The sequence below is a fragment of the Lissotriton vulgaris genome, chromosome 7 (assembly GCF_964263255.1).
Source record: "Lissotriton vulgaris chromosome 7, aLisVul1.2, whole genome shotgun sequence".
Lineage (NCBI taxonomy): Eukaryota > Metazoa > Chordata > Amphibia > Caudata > Salamandridae > Lissotriton > Lissotriton vulgaris.
This window is the reverse complement of record NC_141695.1, coordinates 1,560,653,340-1,560,674,737: the sequence shown is the minus strand read 5'-3', so window position 1 is coordinate 1,560,674,737 and position 21,398 is coordinate 1,560,653,340. Positions and strand designations below refer to the sequence as shown.

The following is a 21,398-nucleotide window of genomic DNA, read 5'->3' as shown; positions in this document are numbered from 1 at the left end:
ATAACTTGCGCGTGCAATGCACTGCTGATGACATCACATATTACATCACTCATGACATGGTCAGTGACATCACTCATGACATCACTGATGACACCATCCTTGTAACACAGTGACAGACCTCCTTTCACTGTAAAGTAACCTTTGAAACACATATTCAAAAATAGAAACTAACATTAACAAAAAAGTGGATATACCCATACCAGTTACAACAACCAATTCAGTAATTTCACCATCTATATACAAATTCACACATTCACCAACAGTTTTATGTATTCACTCATACATATACTCACTCATCATATGTAGTGATACTCCTATTCATTCTGTTACACACCGACAGTCATCAAAAACTTACTCATACATATACTCACACATGCAAATAAACTAAAAAACATCCATTTATTTGCATATACAACTATACACACATTAGCACATTACTTCTAAGGAAACTTACACATACTTACTCTCTTAAACAATCACTTATTGAAACACATACTTATTTAAACAGGAACTCTTTCAATGTCTCACTCTCACATATACTTACTTATATACATCAATTCTCATATATACAAGATTAAAACATATGTAGTTACTCATAAAGACACTAGTGAGAGAGGCATTCACTCTCTAACACACACATGTACACACTCATCCACCCATACAATCCTACATAAATGCTGTCTTCAAAACACATACAAACAGTGAGTCAGTCATTGATGCATCTATGTGCTAAGTAACAGCCCCACCAAACCATACAGACACTCATACTGATACTAAAAAAACATCTAATAACCCATATACACACACATGTAGCTACTCACCAACCCATGCAGCCACTTATACATAAAGTAAAACACTGATACATATATTTAAATATTTAAACATTACTCGCTAATATATGTATTCACTAAGATACACTTAATAAGCCAGTTAACCAATCAATTTTTTTAAAAAAAACAAACAATTAGACACTTATTTAAACATTTATTCTTCCATCGACCTTAACATATACATATATAAAACATATTTATTTTTCAGAAAGGCACATATTCATTGGATGGTGTCATCAGTGATGTCATGAGTGATGTCACTGACCATGTCATGAGTTATGTAATATGTGATGTTATCAGCAGTGCATTGCACGCGCAAGTTATAGTGAGTCCGACTAACTATAACGTGGGAATTTCAATGGTTTTATATCAGTAAAATTTCCAGCTAACTATAACTGGTGTGAAACCTATTTTTTTTACAGTGAATTTAATAGGTTTTTTAAATGCTAATTCCTAACTATAACTGGTGTGAAACCTATGGTTTTTTCAGTGAATTTCATAGGTTTTTTAAATGCTAATTCCTAACTATAACTGGTGTGAAACCTCTGGTTTTTTCAGTGAATTTCAAACGTTTTTTAAATGCTAATTCCTAACTATAAGTCTCAGTTTATATGTAAGACTGTTAGCACTCTAGTTGTTCTTTAGAACACTCTGGTACATTCTGTCATTGGGCTACAGTTGGGCTACATCTAGCTGATATTTGGGCTACATTTGGATTTTTTGGTCTCTGGTGGCCATCTTTGGGCTACATTGGGCTACATTGGGCTACATTTGGGCTACATTTTGGCATATATATAGCCCAATGTAGCACAATATATATTTTATCAAAGTTAATTTTCGTAAAAACCACTTTAGAATAGGGCTACCACTCCCTACAATTTTTCCCAAATTTTTCTTTTTATTTTTTGCTTTGGAGCGCTTCCGGTGCGCTTCCCGGGGAGCGCCCCGAAAAGCGTACTTTTATAAAGCGCCCCCGGGCGCGCTCCGGGGAGCGTCTCGTAAGCGCCAATATCGCGAACGAAAACATGATCATGACGTATCGCGTAGCCGCGTCCGCGTGATACGCACGGCGTAAGCGCACCCGGAAGTACTCGAGCGAATACGATCGCGCAACGTAAACATCCGACGCGCTTACGCTACGCGACCCGAAGTGCCCCCGGGCGCGCCCGGGGGCGTGTAGCGTAAGCGCGTCGGGTCATGTGACCTGAAAATAACACTTTTCATTGGTTCATAACAGTTTTAGTTTCATAATGATGAAGCCCCTGGTCTTGTGACCTGAAAATAACACTTCTCATTGGTTCAGGACAGTTTTTTTTCAAAATGATGAAAGACCCCACCTTTTTTCCTTATTCTGACTTTGTCCTTTGACTGAGGAAGACCTGTTTGTACATCTCTGTACCTTTTTGATCTTAATAATGGCTTCAGTAGCAGCAGCAGCTGGTGCATCTGCCCCACCACCACCACCACAACCACCAAGAGGACCAGCTCCAAATTATATTGGTGGTCAAGAACAGGAGGAGGAGGAAGAGGAAGAGGAGGAGGGGAGGAGAAGATGGCTGCCTGAAGAAAATACCCCATACAAACCCAAGCCACACATTGTATGGGAGATTTTTTCAATCCCAGAGGGCAAAAAAAAAGTGAATGCGGCCAAGGTAACTTGCCTAATCTGCAATGAAGAACTTTCACGGGGACAACCCAAACAAAAAATATTTATTTGGTAACCATACCATGATTCGTCATATGACCCGAAAGCACCCAAACAACTACTCTAGTGCAGAGTTCAGGGAACTGGCCAGTAACCTCCCCCAGTCGTCAAGGACCACCTCCCAAAGAACCCAACCCACTTCATCGGCACCAGAAACATCAGAGATGATGCCTTGCATTCAGCCAAGATTTGCTGATTTTAAAATCACTTGTTCTGCATGTGGCAAGCTTATCGCCTATGGTGAAAAAAGCGTTAAGCTCATCGTCCTTGCAGGTGATAATCACAAGTGCCCCAAAAAGAAGTAATTTTTTGGGTTTTTTGTTTTTTTGCTCCAGTTGAGCCAGTTTCAATTCCCTTTTTTTGTTTCTCCCCCTAAAAAAATACAAAAAAAATATAAAACTGATTTGAAAAGCCAAAAAAAGTTCAAAAAGTTCAAAAAACACAAAAAAATATAAAACAACAAAAAGAAGAAAAAAAAAAGTTCTTTTTAGAACTACCTCCAATTTCTAAATAAAGGCTTCTTTTTTTTATAAACTGTCATCTTTTTCCCTCATTTTACGCTCCCCGGTGCGCTACCTGGTGCGCGTACCGGGCGCTTCCCCCGCGCAAAACGAAAAAAAAAAAATATTTTAAATGCCCCGCGGGGCCCTTTTATAGCACCCACATCAAACCTAGGGGGTCAAGGGGGGTCTACTCTGCCCCCTTATGGTCATTTCCCTCTTTGTTTTGGCCGCCTCTCGTGTCTCGATCCTACCGAGACACAAGATGGCGGCCGCTCCAGACTGTTTCGAATGTTTACAGACACCCGAAAGCCAATCAGCTTTCTGCGCGCAAGTCGCGTGTCGCGCCGGGAGCGCACTCCAGTGCGCGCACCGGAGAGCGCCTATAGATATATATATTTTTTGGAACCTAAATTACTCAAAATCCACTGCAGCACATATCTTGAGACATAGCAAAGGCACATCGGGCTACCAGTCCCTACAATTTTGCCAAGTTTGGTGGAAATCCATTCAGCCGTTCGGGCTAAAAGTGAAATCGACCGCCCTATGGAAATTAACATGGGGAAAACGCGTTTTGGGACCCCCCTTTTATCTCGGCCCCCGCTTGACGTATCCCCCCAAACTTTCAAGGAAGGACCGGAGCTCGACGAGGCCATTTTCAGGAAATTTTCAGGCAGATTCGTCAACCGGTGCCAAAGTTATTCCAAATAGAATTTTGAGATTCAACATTGAAAAAAATCCTAACTATAACTACATACTGGCGACCGCCAGTAGGTAATATATATATATATATATTACCTGTTTTCCTGCAGTACTTCAGATATATATATATCTATATATATATGTATATATAATTATATATATACACACATATATATATATATATATATATATATATAATTATATATATATATATATATATATATATATATATATATATATATATAATTATATATATATATATATATATATAATTATATATATATATATATATATATATATATATGTGTGTATATATATAATTATATATACATATATATATAGATATATATATATCTGAAGTACTGCAGGAAAACAGTGGTACCGAACAAAAGAAAATTGGATATACACTATATGGCTCTGTATTTTAATAACATAATGTGCTAAAGTGTTTTTCAATTTTTTTTACATATGTAAATATGAACTTAAAGTGTACAGAGTAGCATAGTAATTAGTAAGAATAACTGTGTTACTTTGTAAAAAAAAGCACTTGCACAGTTGTGTAAAAATGTAGAACAAATTATAAACAAAACATGTTGCCTTTTAAAAATTGTTTCAGGGTACCACAGTACTCCCATGCTACTCCATAGTTTTTCAAAAAAATATATAGACAGTTATAACTATTTTGCTCTATCTATTATCACATTAATAAAGTATTAATAGGGCAAAAGTATAATACCTATTACTTGCCTACATCAGAAGGCGTAACGTGATTGCCTTTAACTTTTGTAAAGCCAATGATGACATAATCAGCTAATGACTTGTAATAACTATGTACTGTGGTACTAACACGAAATACCCCCACATTTCACAAAAATATCCCATTAAACAATATTACTAACTTTCAATACATCAAAACGTATAACATGATTACATAACTTACCTGCACTACACAAAATAAACATGTGCGTGCCTTAACATGAAATCCTGCCAAATTTAAACAAAAGGCAACTCTGGGGCTTTGGCAAAACACTAAATTTATTAGTCTATAGGAAATATTTTCAATTTAAGCATGTTAAATCCCCTTTAGGCCAACACAACAAAAAGTTTACTCCTTCCACTATTAAACCAGTGGAAGAAGTCTGCTAAAATTTGTGGGCATTCCTCAAACGAGTCCAAAGTTAGTAAGGTATAATTGTTTATAAAAACCATAGGTCGATAATAAATAGATTTTTAAAACCAAAAACGTTCCCCTATTACTGCTTCTTAAAATGGCAATGGTTGTTCACAATAACAGAACTTTATAATTAACTATATGTTACACCCTAACCCAGAAGTCAGCAAAACGCTGATTATACAATAATGCAAAATCGTAATAAAAACTACATGACTGATTTCTACTTTTGGCAAAAACAGCCATCAACCAGTCACATCACTAGTACTAAGTCCCATTTACTTTGGTATACTGTGACCTTGCACAGTATTCCATATACAAAATACTTTACTTTTAGATATTAAAATTCATATTTTTGAGATGCAACATTCACACATTTTCACATACTTTTATGCTAAATTTCATTTTAATTACATACTCTACTTTACCCCACTCCAGTGTGTACATCATGACTTTATGCCACTGCACTCTACGCTATCTACAGTATGCTACTCCACTTTACGACACTGTTTTGCTCACAACTGTAACCTAATGCACTGTATGCAACTCCACTTTACGCTATTCCACTAACTGCTATTCCACTATTCCGCACTTTATGGTACACTACTGGAGTGTATGCAATTCCAGTGTACGCTACTCCACTCCACAGCATTATACTGAAATGCAGTGTACAGCGCTGCAGTGAACCACATTGCACTGTATGCTATTTCACTTTGCAGAACTAACTTCTTCCTCACTCCCCTAAACGGGGCTTCAGTGTACATCACAAGACTCTATGCTTCTATTATTAACCCTATTGATTTGTACGGCACTCTACTGTACAGTACTACACTGTATGCCACTCCAATGTACATCTCAAAATATAACACCTCATAAACTCTACTTTATTACAGTAAATTCTACTTGTTTGCTACTCCAATGTATACACCACACTTTAGACTAGTATACTATACGCCATTACACTGTACGCCACTTTAATGTAGGCTAGTCCGCTCTGCACCACTGAACTGTACAGCACTCCAATATAGGCCACTCCACTTTATGCAGATGTACTTTACAACATTACAGTGCACGTCACTTGAATTTACATAAGCCCACTGTACACCACTCAAAGGTACACCACTCCACTGTAGAGAACTCAACTGCACCCCACTCCAGTGTATGCTTTTCTACGTTATGCCACTCTAGTGTACCACATTCCACTGTACGCCACTTGATCCTAAGCTATTTTAGTATTCCATATTTCAATATATGCCTCTTCACTACACAAGACGACCCTCTATAGCACTTTACTGTATGCCACTATAGTCTACGAAAATATACTCTACAATATTTACAGGATGTAACTCCACTTTGCCACACTCCAGTCTCTGCTATCCCACTACACTCTATGTTTCTGATATATACACCACTCCACCATCCAAATTCAGTGTAAGCCGCTACACTGTATTTAACTGCACTATATTAATTGCCACTGTATACCATGCCAATGTATGCCACTCCAGTATACATAATACCACTTTATTCCACTCCAGTATACGAAAATATACTGTACCACAGTACACGTTACAACACTATCCTCCACAATCTTCTACCACACTTCACTTAATAACACTCCACACCCCTAAACTTTACTAATATTACACAGTTGTTACTTACAATATAAAAACATTGAAATACACACAAAAAAACAAAGGTTACAGATAAGTTATATTTTGCTATAGAAACCCAACTTAAACTACACAAACATTAGACATTCTACAGTTATAGTCAAATCTTTAATTTATCATTTAATCATCACTTTCAGATTAATATGTCATACTTATAACTCACATTTATAGTTATGCACTACCTTAAAATTCAGATAACTTGTGCACCTCCGCACACAGTCTTCTCACCTCACTCACCACACTACATTGACTATAACTCACCTCTACTCCATGCACTACCTCTACTCTTTCATATTACAGAAGCTAGAGACTGTGAAATCACGGCACTATCAATATCACTTGTGACATTTCAAATTACATTATTGACCCGAACACACTGCATGGTACAGTGGCAAGTTATAGTTAACGTAGTGTGGCGAGTGAGGTAAGACGGCTGTACTAGGTTGCACGAGTTATCTGCATTTTGAGGTGGCTCAAATGAACGCAAAATTATAGTTGGCAAACAAAACACTATCCCTTCTAATAGGGCCTAAGAAGGATTATCACAGTGCCTATCTTTTATTCCAAAAGTTTGTCCTGGGTTGGTAGCCAACACCAAAACCGCAGCTTATTAGGTTAATCTGTGAAACTCCATTAAACAATCTCTGTCTGCTGGTTTTAATGCAGAGTAATAACAACCCACCCTTAAAAGACTATTGACTTCTGCTTTTCACAATAACTATGCTAGGCCTACTACCTTCATCATGATTTTTCATAGTAAAGAGATCAGGCCTATAGCCTTTAACTGTAGCTTGACACAATAACCAACACAGTCCTACAATTCTGAGCATATACATTCCCACAGCAAACAGTGCAATACATGCACTCGTTTTCAGCTAAAGCACAGGTCTGCCCAAGTAAATTCTGTGCACAAGTAAACCAACCTGTGGGCTGAGCCTAAATCCCTCTCTCAGTAGCATTTCTGAAAGTTCTTTTTCTAAATTATCACTTAAGGTCGGGCAACAACTGCTTTGTCAAGCCTGACCTAATTAAGAAGGAGTGCATTCAGCTAAGAGCCCATTTGTTGTGTAAGAGTTTGAATATATGAGCCACACAGTCATGGTTGGGTTTCACAGTTTTAGGAATGTATTTCAAGAAAACGGGGTGTGACATAAGAACAGAAGATAAACATTACTCATACCATTAAATACATGTGTTCGACAATGTGGTATTTTTCTCGGGGATCTCCAACATTGGTCCTAAGAGGCCCAGATCCAAGTCCGATTTTCAGGATATCAACATAGGCCTCAATGAGATTAAATAGGAATTATTTGCTTATTCAAAAGTTGTCCTGAATTTCTGGCCTGATGCAAGTCTGAGCAGAAAATGTGGCCCATCCTTAGTGCAGCATTGACACTACAGAATTGCAACACTTAATACACTTTCTTCACTATCCATTAACTGGGTTGTGAAGCTGGGTGATATGTGAAGAAGACCAGGATGATGGAGTATCTGAAATAGATGAACATAAACCAATTTTGCTGATTGTGTCAGCAAAAGTCTTATTCACAATGGTATTTGCAGCTCAAGTGCTTAAGTTCCAAACGTTTTATTAGGAGCCAACGTTAGGCAATGTTGTATGTATTGGCTGCCGAATATCAAGTAGGATTATCCTTGATTCCACCACATGACTTCCTTCCACCACTCTGCACTTCAATCCATTTTATTTAATGGATTTTGCCTTTCTCTCTAATGATGTGTATCAAAGTCTGATCTTGAGAAAATAAGGTCCTGGCCACAAAAATCACTGCCATGCCCATCGTATGCATCCATCAGCCAAATTAAGCCCTGCAATGTCTCTGCAATCAACCAATGTGCCCAGTGGAATCCATCTTCGAAATTCAAATCCTTATTCAATGAATTTAGCGATTTGGTGAATTGTAAATTTGTTAAACCTGATTGTTAGGATTTCTGTAATCACAAGTTTAAGAGCTGGGTTGATGTGCGTATTCCAGGAAGATCCTACCTGGAAAAACAGATTAACACCCAGTAAGTGGTATTTACATGAACCTTGTAGGTAGGTAGTTATTTTCCTGGAAATGTTTGCATATTTACTACAGCGAATGACATGAGTTAATGTGCTGTCAATTTCCTAATGAGAAAAACCCTAAAATGAATGGTGGTTTACTGTCCCCATGGGGAATTAAAGACAGTTAAGAGTGCAAATGCAGTTTTTTTTATAGATCCTTGTGCAGAATTTTGCAGCAGCTGCAACGTCTGCATGCATAAATGGTAGGCATGCAAGTACTGCTGGAAATCTGTTACTGGTGTGGAAGTACACTGTGGGCTATTTCAAAATCAATGTTAAGAATGTGGTCTCAACATAGGGTGATCCTACTGCAGCAATTATTTGATTTTATTTCACTCTGCTTTGTAAATTGAGCCCTTGATAATTATAAACACAAATACCTGTTCTCGGCTGTCCGAGATAACCAACAACTAAATGAAGGTGTGGAGAGCTCCTCACTGCAGATTTATAGAACATCCTAAATAAACTGCTTTGTAGAAGCCAAATCATAGAATGCCTTTTTCCCTTTACTTCCTATTTTAATTGTTAAATGCCATTTATCTGAAAATGAGTTCTCGCAGTGGGTGTTTCTTCAAGGTTTACATAGATTATTTCCTCATCCTTCTGCTTCCATTCCAATATTTTATCACTGGATGATGTTTCACTTTCTTAAAATTGTTATTGTTAGACCTTTCCATCTTTAGTGTGGTTGTCCTCCAAACCCTTTGCCTTCTCACCCCGTTTGCTGAATTCGTTTTGTTGGATTTACGACTGCATTTTACCACTACTAACCAGTGCTAAAGTGCTTTTGTTCACCCCTATAAACATGGTAAAATGGGCTTACACCCAATTAACATATTTAATTTACTTATAAGTCCCTAGTAAAGTAGAATTACACGTACCCAGGCCTTATAAATTAAATGCTACTAATGGACCTCGAGCAATTGTTGTGCCACCCACTTAAGGAGCCATTTAAAACATTTCTTAGGCCTGCCATTGCAACTTTTGGGCAATTTTAAACTGCCAATTGACCAGGCAAAATAAAGTCCTTGCCAGGCCCAAACATCCCTTTTTAATACATACAGTGGAGAAGTGTGGCTCAATGGTTAGAGCGGCAGACCCTGATGCAGAGGTCTAGCCCGGGACCAGGGTTCAATTCCCGCCTCGGCGGGTCCTGGACTCAACTTCCTCGGACCTGATACTTCTCACCTCGTTGCCTATTCTAATCATGGGTCCCACTCTGCAACTCTGGGCAATAGCTTGCTTAATCTCCACAACGGGCCCAACAACGCTAGGATGCCTGGCTTCACCTTGGGGGTGCCCAGGAGTGGCCACTTCACAGGAAAAAGCCAGGAAGGGTTCCTCAGCGGTATTCGTACAAGCGCCTAGATGCCCATGGGTAATTTGTGCGCTATACAAGTACCACACATATAAATCCATCCTAAATTAGGCCCTAAAACACCCATAAGGCAGGGTGCAAAGATATATTTAAAATGTTGGACATGTACTTTTAAATTCTATATGTCTTGGTAGTAAAAAACTCCCAAATTCGCTTTTCATCACTTTGAGGACTATCTTTTCCATAGGATAGTATTGGGCTACCATATTACTTTTTTAATGGGTGCTAATGCTTGACTGGGAACAAGTAGCAATGTCCTGTTGTAATTTAAAATCCTCTTTCATGGCAAAGTTGGCGTCTAAGTCACAATTCAGAAAATGCCACTTTTAGAAAGTTGATGTTTTCATGCCCTAGCCATTTGTGCCCTGGGTCACATTATTGTGAGTAGTTGGCAGCTGACCTTTGTGCATTCCTCCCAGACAGTGAGACAAAGGGGGACTAAGTGTTGGCAGGATGGGCCATCCTGTCGGGATGGGAGGGGCAGAGCTGTTCCATTTCACACTTATATTTCAAAGGGACTGCCTCCAGCACACTCACAAACAAACAGTCTTTGGTTGCCGTAGACCTCTTGGAGCCTAGGCAGGTGAAAGAAGAAAATTTCCAGAATCAGATGAGGGAGAGCCTAGAAGTTTCTCCCACTTCAAAGGGTGGGCCAGGTATAAAATACTGAACCCTTGGACCAGCTCTTCATTTCACTCCTGGACCTGTGGATGACCCCCAGAAGGCGATCCTTGTGTGTTTGAGGACTGCCTTGCTGACTGAGTCCTGCTTTGTAATTCAGAGGACTGCCCTGCTGCTCTCAGAAGACTGCCCTGCTGGTAGGAACCTGCATTGTATCCCCAGAGGACTGCCATACTGCTGAGGTCTTCCTTGCTGCTTGATGCCTGCCTTGTTGCTTGATCGCAGAACTACCAGAGTGACTCCAAGAGCTAGTTGGCTGGCCTTCTTTTCTGAGCTACAGGGACACAAAAACCTTGAACCTGCACCTAGACCCTGCTGGAAGTGAGTCCTATCCTCCAAGTGATGCCCCACTAGTCCTGGATCCTTGGAAGTGATGCCAAAAGGTGCCTAACTGTAGAAAACTTGAACTTGGGACTTGGAAACTTTTCCACCAAACAGTGGCCTGATATTCATCAGGAGACCGGGACCTACCGTCTTGCCAACACGACAAAGGTGCATCCCCAGACGGCCTGAGTTTGCGATAGCTCCCACTTAATTTATTTCCACAGCTGTTCAGTGGCTTCTCTTGGAAAGGGTATCCGGCCTCATGGAGCCCTTGTCGGCAACAGGCTGCAGCTACGTCCTGCTGGACATTTTTGACTTTAAAAAAAACGGCAAAGTCTGAACGTAGAAATTGTCACTGTGACTTCTTCCAGCGGCACCCCGATGACTACGCCTATTCCAAAGACACCGTCAGCTGCCTTGCCCTGATGAAATTTACCTTCACAGGCATTTTTATTTAAAAAATCTTCAAGGTGCGAAGGTAAATCGAGACCCAGCCCAATCAACCGCATGCATCCAAGCCACATCCATCACAGTCGGCCATAACTTTTGACTTTGTTTCGGTCTTGAGACTAGATGTCCACAGTAGGCGCATTGATTATTTTAAGTGCTAGTTTTCACTAAAACTTTAAATATTAATAACTTGTCCTACTGATTAGATTTATTTGATTTGGTGTCATATTATTTGTTAACATGTTCTCTATTTTTCTAAATTGGTGTGGGGTTTTTCTTGTGTTGTGTTATCACTTTATTACTGCTTGATTGCTACATAAATACCTTACGCGTTGCCCCTACATAAATACCTCATGCATTGCCACTAAGTTTAGCCTGTTTTTGTGCCGAACTACCAGAGAGTTAAGCGCAGGTTAATTTAGTGACTATTTGGGGTTCACCCGGACAAGGAATGTGGTTGTTGCTTGAGGAGGATTCACACCCCCTTCAACCGAAAACCCAATTTCCTACATTGGTACTCAGTGGTGGTATTCAGTACTTGTGTTTTTACAGTGACACTCCATGATTTTGTGTGAAACTAAAATCCCCAAAATTAACTGGCATCACATTCAATGTTTTTTAATTTTCCTTGATTGGCCTCTTTGGCTTTTTCTAAAACTCTCCTTAGTTTTTGATTTGGTTTGATCAATGTGGCTAAAGCAAGGCAGAGCTGCAGAGGCTTTGCAAGGAAAGGGGGCTGAACGGATCGAAGATATCCACAAAGGTGGATCTCCAAGTAGCCTTCAGAGCCTTTGAGGAAGTAAAAGGGATACAGTTCACCCCAAGAGGAACAGGAAGATGGTGGTCCTGAGGAGGTGGACTTGGAAAAGGAGGAGGACCTGGCAGTAGGTCTTGAGTTACAGCAAACTGAGGTGGAGGAGGACTACTTGTTCGTATGAGTGGAACCACCTGCCAGGGAAGGGAGCAGTCTGTCCTTTCACAACCTGTCCCCCGAGGATCTGAGAGACAAGAAAGCAGAAAAGGGGAGGTAGCAGCCCAGAGGTCTGAAGAATGGATAATGGCTAAAAGAGACAGAAAATTTGAAGAAAATACAATTTACTTACTCATGAAGTGTGTAAGCAAGAACTGCACCTAAAATCCAAGCAAATCTTAGAGACCAGCAACAATGGTGGCAGCAATCCAGTGTCCAATGGAGTGGTGATTGTCTGCATACTCTAAGACTTGATGCCTAGCTTTATGGTGGGGGATGATACAGACAAATGGTTTTCAGCCTATGGGGTAGTCCTGAGGATGCGTGTCGTCCCATAGGAGAATTGGTGGGCAAGTCTGTGGAATCACATGCCCGCAGTGGGTAAGAACACCCCTCATACACTAGAGGCGGGGAATCAGACGAGGTGTGCTGCCATGAAAGCCTTTCTGCTCACAAAGGGGGTGATTACGATGGCGGACGGACTTAAGTCTGTCCGCCATCGTTACGGGGATTGGGAGCACCAGCCTGTAGGGCGGCAGTCCCACACATGATATTACAATGCGACTCCGACCGTGGCAGTCGCATCGTCTATCTTTAACATAGTGGCGGGTGCTGCTGCCTGCAGCAACCGCTGTAATGCTCAAAACGCACTCTTTGCATTTCCCTGCACTACATAGCAGGCACCACACGGTGCCTGCCACCTGGTGCGGGGAAATGTAGGGGGTACCATAGGTGCCCCCCCAGTGCAACTCCAAACTCCCTCAGCACAAGGGGGCCCCACAATAGGCCCCAAAGTACTTACCCGCCAGCCTTTACATGGCAAATTCACCCCCATGGAAACGTTTGCGGTGATGCATCATCATAATATGGCGGATGGTGTCTGCTAGGCACCGCCACCATTCTATTGATGCAAAGCGGTCCGACAGGCAATCGTTACGATTGTTGCTATAGGACCCATGGCGGACACACTTTCCGTCCGCCACGCACACCAGCCATCATCGTAATCTGGCAGGCGGGATTTGGCCGCACAATTGCAGTAAATCTGCCACCGGCAAGTTGCCGGTGGTGGATTCACCGCAATCGTAATCACCCCCCAAGTTTGGGCTCACCCCAGAGAAATGCTGTATAAGGTTTAGGGATAGCCGTAACCTGCCAAACCAGTCTTGGGTGGGTTTCTTAGAAAACTCCAGCAAGGCACTGAGTGCTTGGATGATGGATAGTAAAATAAATAGTTTCAATGGACTGTATGGCCTGATTTTAAGAGAGCACATCTTCAGAACTTGCTTTACAGAGTTGTACCTAAACCTGATTGACAGCAAGGTTACTCATCCCAGGGAGCTTGCAAAGGATGCAGACCGTTGAGTCTGAACCAGACTGCCCAAGAATGCCTCTTTGGGGGGTCCCAAAAAGGGAGGTCACAGTCCCCAACAGAAGAATGAGGGGGAGACAAAAATAAAAGCAAGGTGTTCTCCAAAGGTCACCAAACAGCTCACAGGGGAAGGATAACCATCCCAAACCTGGCCAGCAAAAAAAAAGTGTTTATTGACAAAAAGACAGGAAAGGACTATGAGTGCTACAGATATGGGCACGTGAAGGGAGCTGTCAAGTGTCTCAAGAGGGCACAGCCCCCCACTTGCGGACAGACGCAAGGGTTGGCCAGTGAAGCACTTGGGAAGACGTTTGCCCCATTTAGTATGGGGGGGTAGAGCAGAGGTTGTTTTACAGTCCCTAGGTGACAAACTGATGTTGCCAAGAGCCTACATGCCTACTAATACTTCCAAGTATAGGCAGAGGGTTACCATCGATGGGCAGAGGGGGGAGGCTCTGGTGACACAGGAACCAGTATGACTACACAATGCTCGAAGTTAACCCTGACTGATTTTGTGCCAAGGACCCAGAGGGATAGGCAAAGGTTAATTTAGTTATTTTTCGTGATTCCCCTGGCTGGGATTGTGGTTGTTGTTTGAGAAGGTTGAACATTCCCCTCAACCAAAACAACAATTACCTACAGATGTTCTGAGGGAGGAAACCAATGTTCTCTTCCTTTATTGCACTGCCTTTCTTCCATTAAAGTTTCTTGTTCCTTCTTTCCTCTTCTTCCTCCTCCTTTCTACCTTCCCCCTTTTTGGGGTGGGGGAAGGTGTACGCACTTTTACAATTAGTTTATTTATTATGGTCTCAAATGCTACTCCTGTTTACCATTTTTTTAATTTTTTGTGTGCCCTTTCCATATCCCCAAAAATCTTGTTAACTCTATCTTTGGTTTCCTCTGTCGTTGTCTCCTTGCTTTTTTCCCTGCTTTAATACTTATTCAGTGTACCCTATTGAGATTTGTTTATGGGTTAGTAATGTTTTCTTTTAAAAAGAGGATATTTTCCCCCAAAGCAATAATACATGTTTAAATTATTCCAGAGTTTGATTTTGCTATTTGTTTGTCCCTAACTTCATTTTTTTAAATATATTATTCCACTAAATGCGTTTTCTAATATTTTGGTTCTCAGAAACGTGCTGCCACCATTTTATTTTTCTATAAATGTGCAATTTTCCTGTAGAATGAAATGGTGCCGGCAGATATCTGTTGTGGCCGTCCCAAGGCTATTTTACATATTCAAAAAAGTATACACTGAACACAGTGTTTGGAATTAGAGGTAAAGTGTGCAAAGGTTAATGTTTACATTTATTATACAGCCACATTAGAAAGCTCCCTAAACATTACAACTCTTTCCTCCATTTTTCATAGCACAAATTGTGAATAAATAAAGAGTAAATTACATTTATCACCCAATCTTTGCTTAGCTTGTATATTTTAACATTGATTGAAGGTGTTTGTTCTTCACAAAATATGGAACTTCCTATATTAATTTCCAAATGTAACTGAACTGTGCTAAATAATGCAAGAATGTATTGTCACTAAATTTTGAGTTAGCAGTTCATATTAACATCTCAGCTGTATATTTTCTTTCCATAGCATGATGTAGTTTATTTGATCTACAATAACCCTGACTCGTCAGCTCTCCGAATAGTGTAATCCTGTTAGGTATTCAGCACGACCAATGTGTAAAAAAATATTCCCTAGTGAAATGCATTTTATTTAAACCTCTCTCATACATAATAATTGTGGATATTATGAAAAGCTGTCTGGATGTACCATTTGTGAAGTGTCTTGGCTGCCCCTCTGCAAATTCAAAACAAGATATTTAGACCTGGCTAGGATTCCTATTTTAAACTCGTTCTGCGTTTCTCCCAAATCAAAATATGTTCATTGTAGGAATACTAAAATATGTTTTGTTTTTTTCATTACAGATTTCTATGATTAGACTATCACAGTGATGTGAGGCTCCATAATCAAGATGACTGTTCTTGGAGGAGAAAATTCTGATTATGACTACAGTGCCATTAGCTGCGCCTCTGATAACTCGTTCACACATCCAATCTTTCAAGAAACAGAAGCGCTAAAGGGGGTGTTTTATCAACGCGCAAAGCTAATCCAACCAGAAGAAGATGTCTACAAAAGCGCTCGCCTTGAAGACCGCAAGCACCATGCGATCATAAACGTGGGGGGGATAAAGTACCTACTCCCATGGACTACCCTGGAGGAATTCCCGTTGACGCGGTTGGGACAGCTCAAATTTTGCAACAATTTTGATGAAATCTTGAACATTTGTGATGATTATGATGTCACCTGCAACGAGTTTTTCTTTGACCGCCACCCAGGAGCTTTTAGAACAATTTTAACTTTCTTACGCGTGGGTAAATTGCGACTCCTAAGGGAGATGTGCGCACTCTCATTCCAAGAAGAGCTTCTGTACTGGGGCATTGAGGAGGACAGCCTGGAATGGTGCTGTAAAAGAAGGTACCTGCAAAAAATTGAGGAATTTGCAGAGTTGAACTTAAGGGAAGACGAACTGACAGAGAATGAAAATGCCTCTGAAACAGCAGAGGAGACCAGGTCTAGTGTATGTATGAGAAAATTACGGGATATGGTAGAAAAGCCTCAATCTGGACTTCCCGGGAAAGTGTTTGCATGTTTGTCTGTATTATTTGTGACCATTACTGCAGTAAACCTGTCTATCAGCACCATGCCCGATTTAAGGGAAGAAGAAGAAAAAGTAAGTGGTCCATGGCAGAACGCGTAACTTGGTCAAAAGTAGGTAGAGCTGTAACACCACTTAAGAGTGAACTGGATAAACATGCCTATTTCCTATTTTAAAGGATATTTTGCAATTAAGGCTCTAATAATCTCCACTAAATTGGTTATGTGTTAATTCATATATTAAATGTTCATTGAAGATATCCAGAACATAGCCTGTTTGATTTTACCAATCTGTGGATGTCAGAATATCGAGCACAAAAATTGTGCTACAAAAATGTTGCAGCCAGAATATCGACTACAAAAATAATGTGAAGTATGTTTAGAATTATAGCTGGGTAACTGAATAACGAGGAACATCAAATAGGGAAAAAGAGTGAAGATCGACTGATCTATGATGGCGCTGATAGCCCCGAGTTGATAAACATGCCCATTAGTCATAGTTTACCCAACAGGTAATTTATATTGCATATGGCATCTCCAAATCATCTGCCCGGGTTTCTAGTAAGTACAAAGAGGCATAAGAATTGGAGAGATCCATATATAACACAGCCACGGCCTGTGCAGGTAAGAGCGGTGGGGCTGGGTTGGGGGGATTCAACAGACGACCACAAGGGAAAATTAAATAAATCATGAATTTTCCCTCGTCGTCTGTCGAAAACCCCCCCCCACCCAGCCCCACCGCTCTTACCTGCATGGGCCGTAGCTGATATACCATATAGGAACATGTGGCCTCCCACTATCTCCCCACCACCCTAGACATATACTCCCACTTATGTAAATTAGAAAAGAAATTCTTGGACTTCAACCAGCTACCCACACCCTGCTCTGAATAATCCCATCCCAAGCCTATCTACTAATATTAGAAAATACCTGGCCTCTTGCTATCCGCCCAGTATACATATGCCCACTACTCATTTATCTATATGTAACGGACCAAAATGTTGCTTGGACTGCTGCCACATAATCCTGCTGCCCTCTGCCAACCCCACCAAAATTGAAGTAAAAATAATCTGGTGTTATTTCATCCACCCCTACCACCCACTACACGCTCTCACCCCCTCCCAGCCCAAAGTCAGGCTCTCCACTCTTACAGTGAGAGCAGCGAGCCAGCACTATGTAGGCAGTGGCTCTTTGAGAGCAGCTTGTCAGAGTGGCTTCATTTCCCATCTCAACCTGGGTGTGCAAAGACCCATGCAGACAAGGGAGAAGGCAGGTGGTGCAGGGACAGTCGTGCTCCCGTTCTCCTGCCTCCCTTGGGCCTGCGGAGACCCTAGAAAGGTTGGAGAAAGCGGTCAACCCCAATAACTGTCATTCTGCCCCCACTCTTGGGTGTCTGAGACCTGGGCGAGGCAGCGGAAAAAAGAGGAAGCAAGTGCTTACCATGTGAAATGTACAACAGTGGTTCACCAGATTGTTTAACCAGTGTTGTGACATCATAGCAGTGTATTACCAGATCCAAATCCGGGTATTCCTGCTAATCTCTTCCTGTGGAAGTCATATTCAACATATAGATGAGTATAGATTTACTGTTTTCAACTCTGCATCAACACACATTGATTTTTATATATCATCAAGATACAGATATGTGGAGTTAACTATAGCAAATGTACACTTAACCCTCATTTTTCAGCGGCAATATGTTTGTGGTTGATATAACGGCTACAATAATTTTATAACACAATGTTTCAAATGTGATATGCTGGTAGTGTGCCCATCGGAGGAGCAACAAGCCCACATCTGGATATCATATTCATAATGACCATTTCACTTTGAATCCCAATGTTCATGCATGCAAAATAAGTATATGTTTAAAACGCTCGAACCTGCTTGAAAGGAATTGCGTTCTGAAGGAGCTTCCATAAAAAGCTGTCAACAAAATGTCCCCAGGCTTGACACTGCATGCCTGTTCGTAGCTTCTGCTTTAATGGAGAAGTCTAGTCCAGCCCCCGGCTTAATAGTGGGCCTTCAACATATAACAAGACAAGATGGAAAATCAGATGTCTTAATTCACTTGAACCCCTGACTTTCCACCAACATACTTGTAGTCATAAAAGTTGCTCAGAAAGTGCTTCATTTGAACAATGCTTTCAAATTGTATATTATGCATACATTTCTGTGATGACAAGAATGTTGTTTTTTTGTTTTTTTTCCAGGGCGAATGTTCCAAGATGTGCTACAACATTTTCATTGTGGAATCTGTTTGTGTGGCATGGTTCTCGTTAGAGTTCTCTTTAAGGTTTATTCAGGCACCGAGCAAATTTGCGTTTCTAAGGAGGCCCCTGAATCTTATCGACATTGTTGCGATTCTTCCCTATTATATCACTTTGATTGTGGACAATACTTCAGCTGGCAAGAAGAAGTCGGGTACAGGCAACATTTACTTGGACAAAGTAGGTCTGGTGCTGAGGATACTGCGGGCCCTGAGAATTTTGTATGTCATGCGCTTAGCCAGGCACTCCCTGGGACTGCAGACATTGGGCCTCACTGCTCGGCGTTGTACCAGGGAATTTGGGCTTCTTTTGCTGTTTCTTTGTGTCGCTATTGCACTCTTTTCACCCTTGGTGTATCTCATTGAAAATGAAATGGCAGAAACACAGGAATTCACAAGCATCCCCGTCTCTTACTGGTGGGCTGTAATCACCATGACAACCGTCGGATATGGGGACATGGTGCCCAGAAGCATTCCAGGCCAAGTTGTAGCGCTGAGCAGCATTCTAAGCGGGATCCTTCTCATGGCGTTTCCAGTGACTTCTATTTTCCATACGTTTTCGCGCTCTTACATTGAGCTGAAACAAGAACAGGAAAGACTTATGTGCCGGAGAGCCCAACTGCTGCTGAAAACAAGGTCGCCGTTAAGTAATATCGCACACGGGGGCGACATTTTATTTGACAGTATCTCTTCCGAAACTAAGGACAATGATTAAATCAAAGATGACCTTTAAAGTCCAGCGCTGGGCGCCATTTTGCGGTTATAAAACACTTCTTACCATTCACACAGCAAGCACTTGATGAAAATCCATGTACTGCAGTAGCAAGAAAAAAAAGTCATAAAACCAACACAGCCTAAGAGTCTATTTATATTTTTGCTTTCAGTATATTTTAGCTACTCTTTTTTTTTTCTTAAAAGTAAATTATGTATATATTCATGAAGTACAAAAAAAGGTGTTTGCTACGCGAGCTAAACATACTGTACCGAAAATTAAATGTTCTTTGTGTAGGCCGTTTATTATTTATTATGTTTCTATAGGTATATAACTTGTACATACTTTACCTATGCATTTTTTTTTCACGCGATTATTACGTTATTATGAAATGGCTTTAATTTTATTTATAGAAATGTCTACAAAAGCGCAAATCTATAGATACAGACCATTAAAAAGTATACCGTGCAATCTGGCGTCCATTGTTTCCTATATTTAGAGACCGTGAAAGTACAGACGTAAACATTAGAACATACATATTACATATGTTATGAAGAAAGTTCTTTCAGAAGAATGCTGAATGGTAGTTAAGGTTGCCAGATCCAAGGGTTCAACATGCTTCTTCTAGGTATGTAGATCCAAACTTATTCAGTGTTTAACACTGGTTCCAGGAGCCCATGCGGCGCAGAGGGGCCCCCAATGCTTTAGAGGGCCCCACCTGTTAATTGTCCTACATAATCCTTTCTTGATCTTTCACTGTTATTACTTTTATGTTGGTGCCATATTCATGGGTTAGTGCATAATTTGTAAGAAAAATAAATAAAAATAAGACACGTTTTTCAGATAACCCTTGGCAAACACAGTTGTTGCAGAATGCCAAGGCTGCCTAGTCTTGATTGCACCTCATGCTTCTTTCTTTTTCCAACCTAAACTTACTGGTTCTTTTTTCATGCCTGCTTCCCAAATTTGTCACTGTTCATGTCCTTTTCTTCCTCCGTTTTCCTCCCTGTCATGCCTTTTTCTGTTGCTGTGGGGGTCTCTAATGAAAAATATGTCCTGGTCTCACAAAATGAGTGCTGGTGTCCACTACCTGCAACCACAGGCACAAACAAATTAAGCACTGAAATGACATGAATCACATAATACAAAGCAAAGCATAGGTTTAAGAAGAGATTCACATAGTTGTTAGCAAATTGCACTAACCCAATATCTTTCTGTCTGTCCTTTGCTTTGGGGGTGATTACCAGGGGCAGCTCCTCCGTTAAGGCTGAGGAGCATCGCCCCACTGCTCTTTGAGCAGGAAAGATAAAATGATAATAATGTAGTTAATATTTAATTTTTCACAGGTTTATGGCTGGGTTAGGGTGGGGGTACAGGGGGAGGAGTGGTTTACACACTCCAGGTGGGCATGACTGCTTGGCCAGCCGTCCTGGCCCGGCCAAACCGCCATGCACACTTTGCATGTTCCTCACAAGGCTGCATTAAACAGCCTGGTGGGGAGCATGCCCGGGCCCCCAGTCCCAATCTGAGTAGCGATTAACAGCGCACAGACCAATCACACTGCTGCATTGCAGCTTTGTGGTTGGCTAAGGGAGCCTGGGTGCTTCCTGGTTCCTCAGAAGCAGAGAAGAGACGTGGCTAGCAGACGAGGTAAGTGGTATTTTTTAAATTTTATTATTTTGTCCCACTCCCCCACCCACATTCCCTGCCAGCCGCTACTGATGATTACTATTTTAAACAACAAGGGAACCCAAAGGCAGTACGTCAGGGACCTTGGGTGTGTAAGCTATTCCTACAGACAGTGGTCCCTAGACAGTTACGAAATTGGAGCAAACAATAAACATAAGCTAAATAGACTATATGTTCTTTTTACAGCCGGACAGAATTTTAATGATTAGATAAGTGCATAAAAGGAGATTCATGTTCAATTTCAAG

The 21,398-nt window shown here is 40.9% G+C and overlaps 1 protein-coding gene across 2 annotated transcripts in view; it reads left to right on the top strand.

Annotated features, from left to right (window-relative positions):
• The window catches only part of KCNG1 (potassium voltage-gated channel modifier subfamily G member 1), a 118,215-nt gene extending 98,281 nt beyond the window's left edge, over positions 1–19,934 (top strand). Inside the window, exons 2-3 of one of the 2 annotated variants that reach the window (XM_086932455.1) lie at positions 15,753–16,558; positions 18,696–19,934. In XM_086932455.1, coding sequence (XP_086788581.1) covers positions 15,800–16,558; positions 18,696–19,466 — 1,530 coding nt within the window. In that variant the 5' untranslated portion in view covers positions 15,753–15,799 and the 3' untranslated portion in view covers positions 19,467–19,934. The remainder of the gene's footprint in view (positions 1–15,752; positions 16,559–18,695) is intronic. The other variant, XM_086932456.1, reaches the window with a different exon arrangement.
• Positions 19,935–21,398: the final 1,464 nt, after the last annotated feature.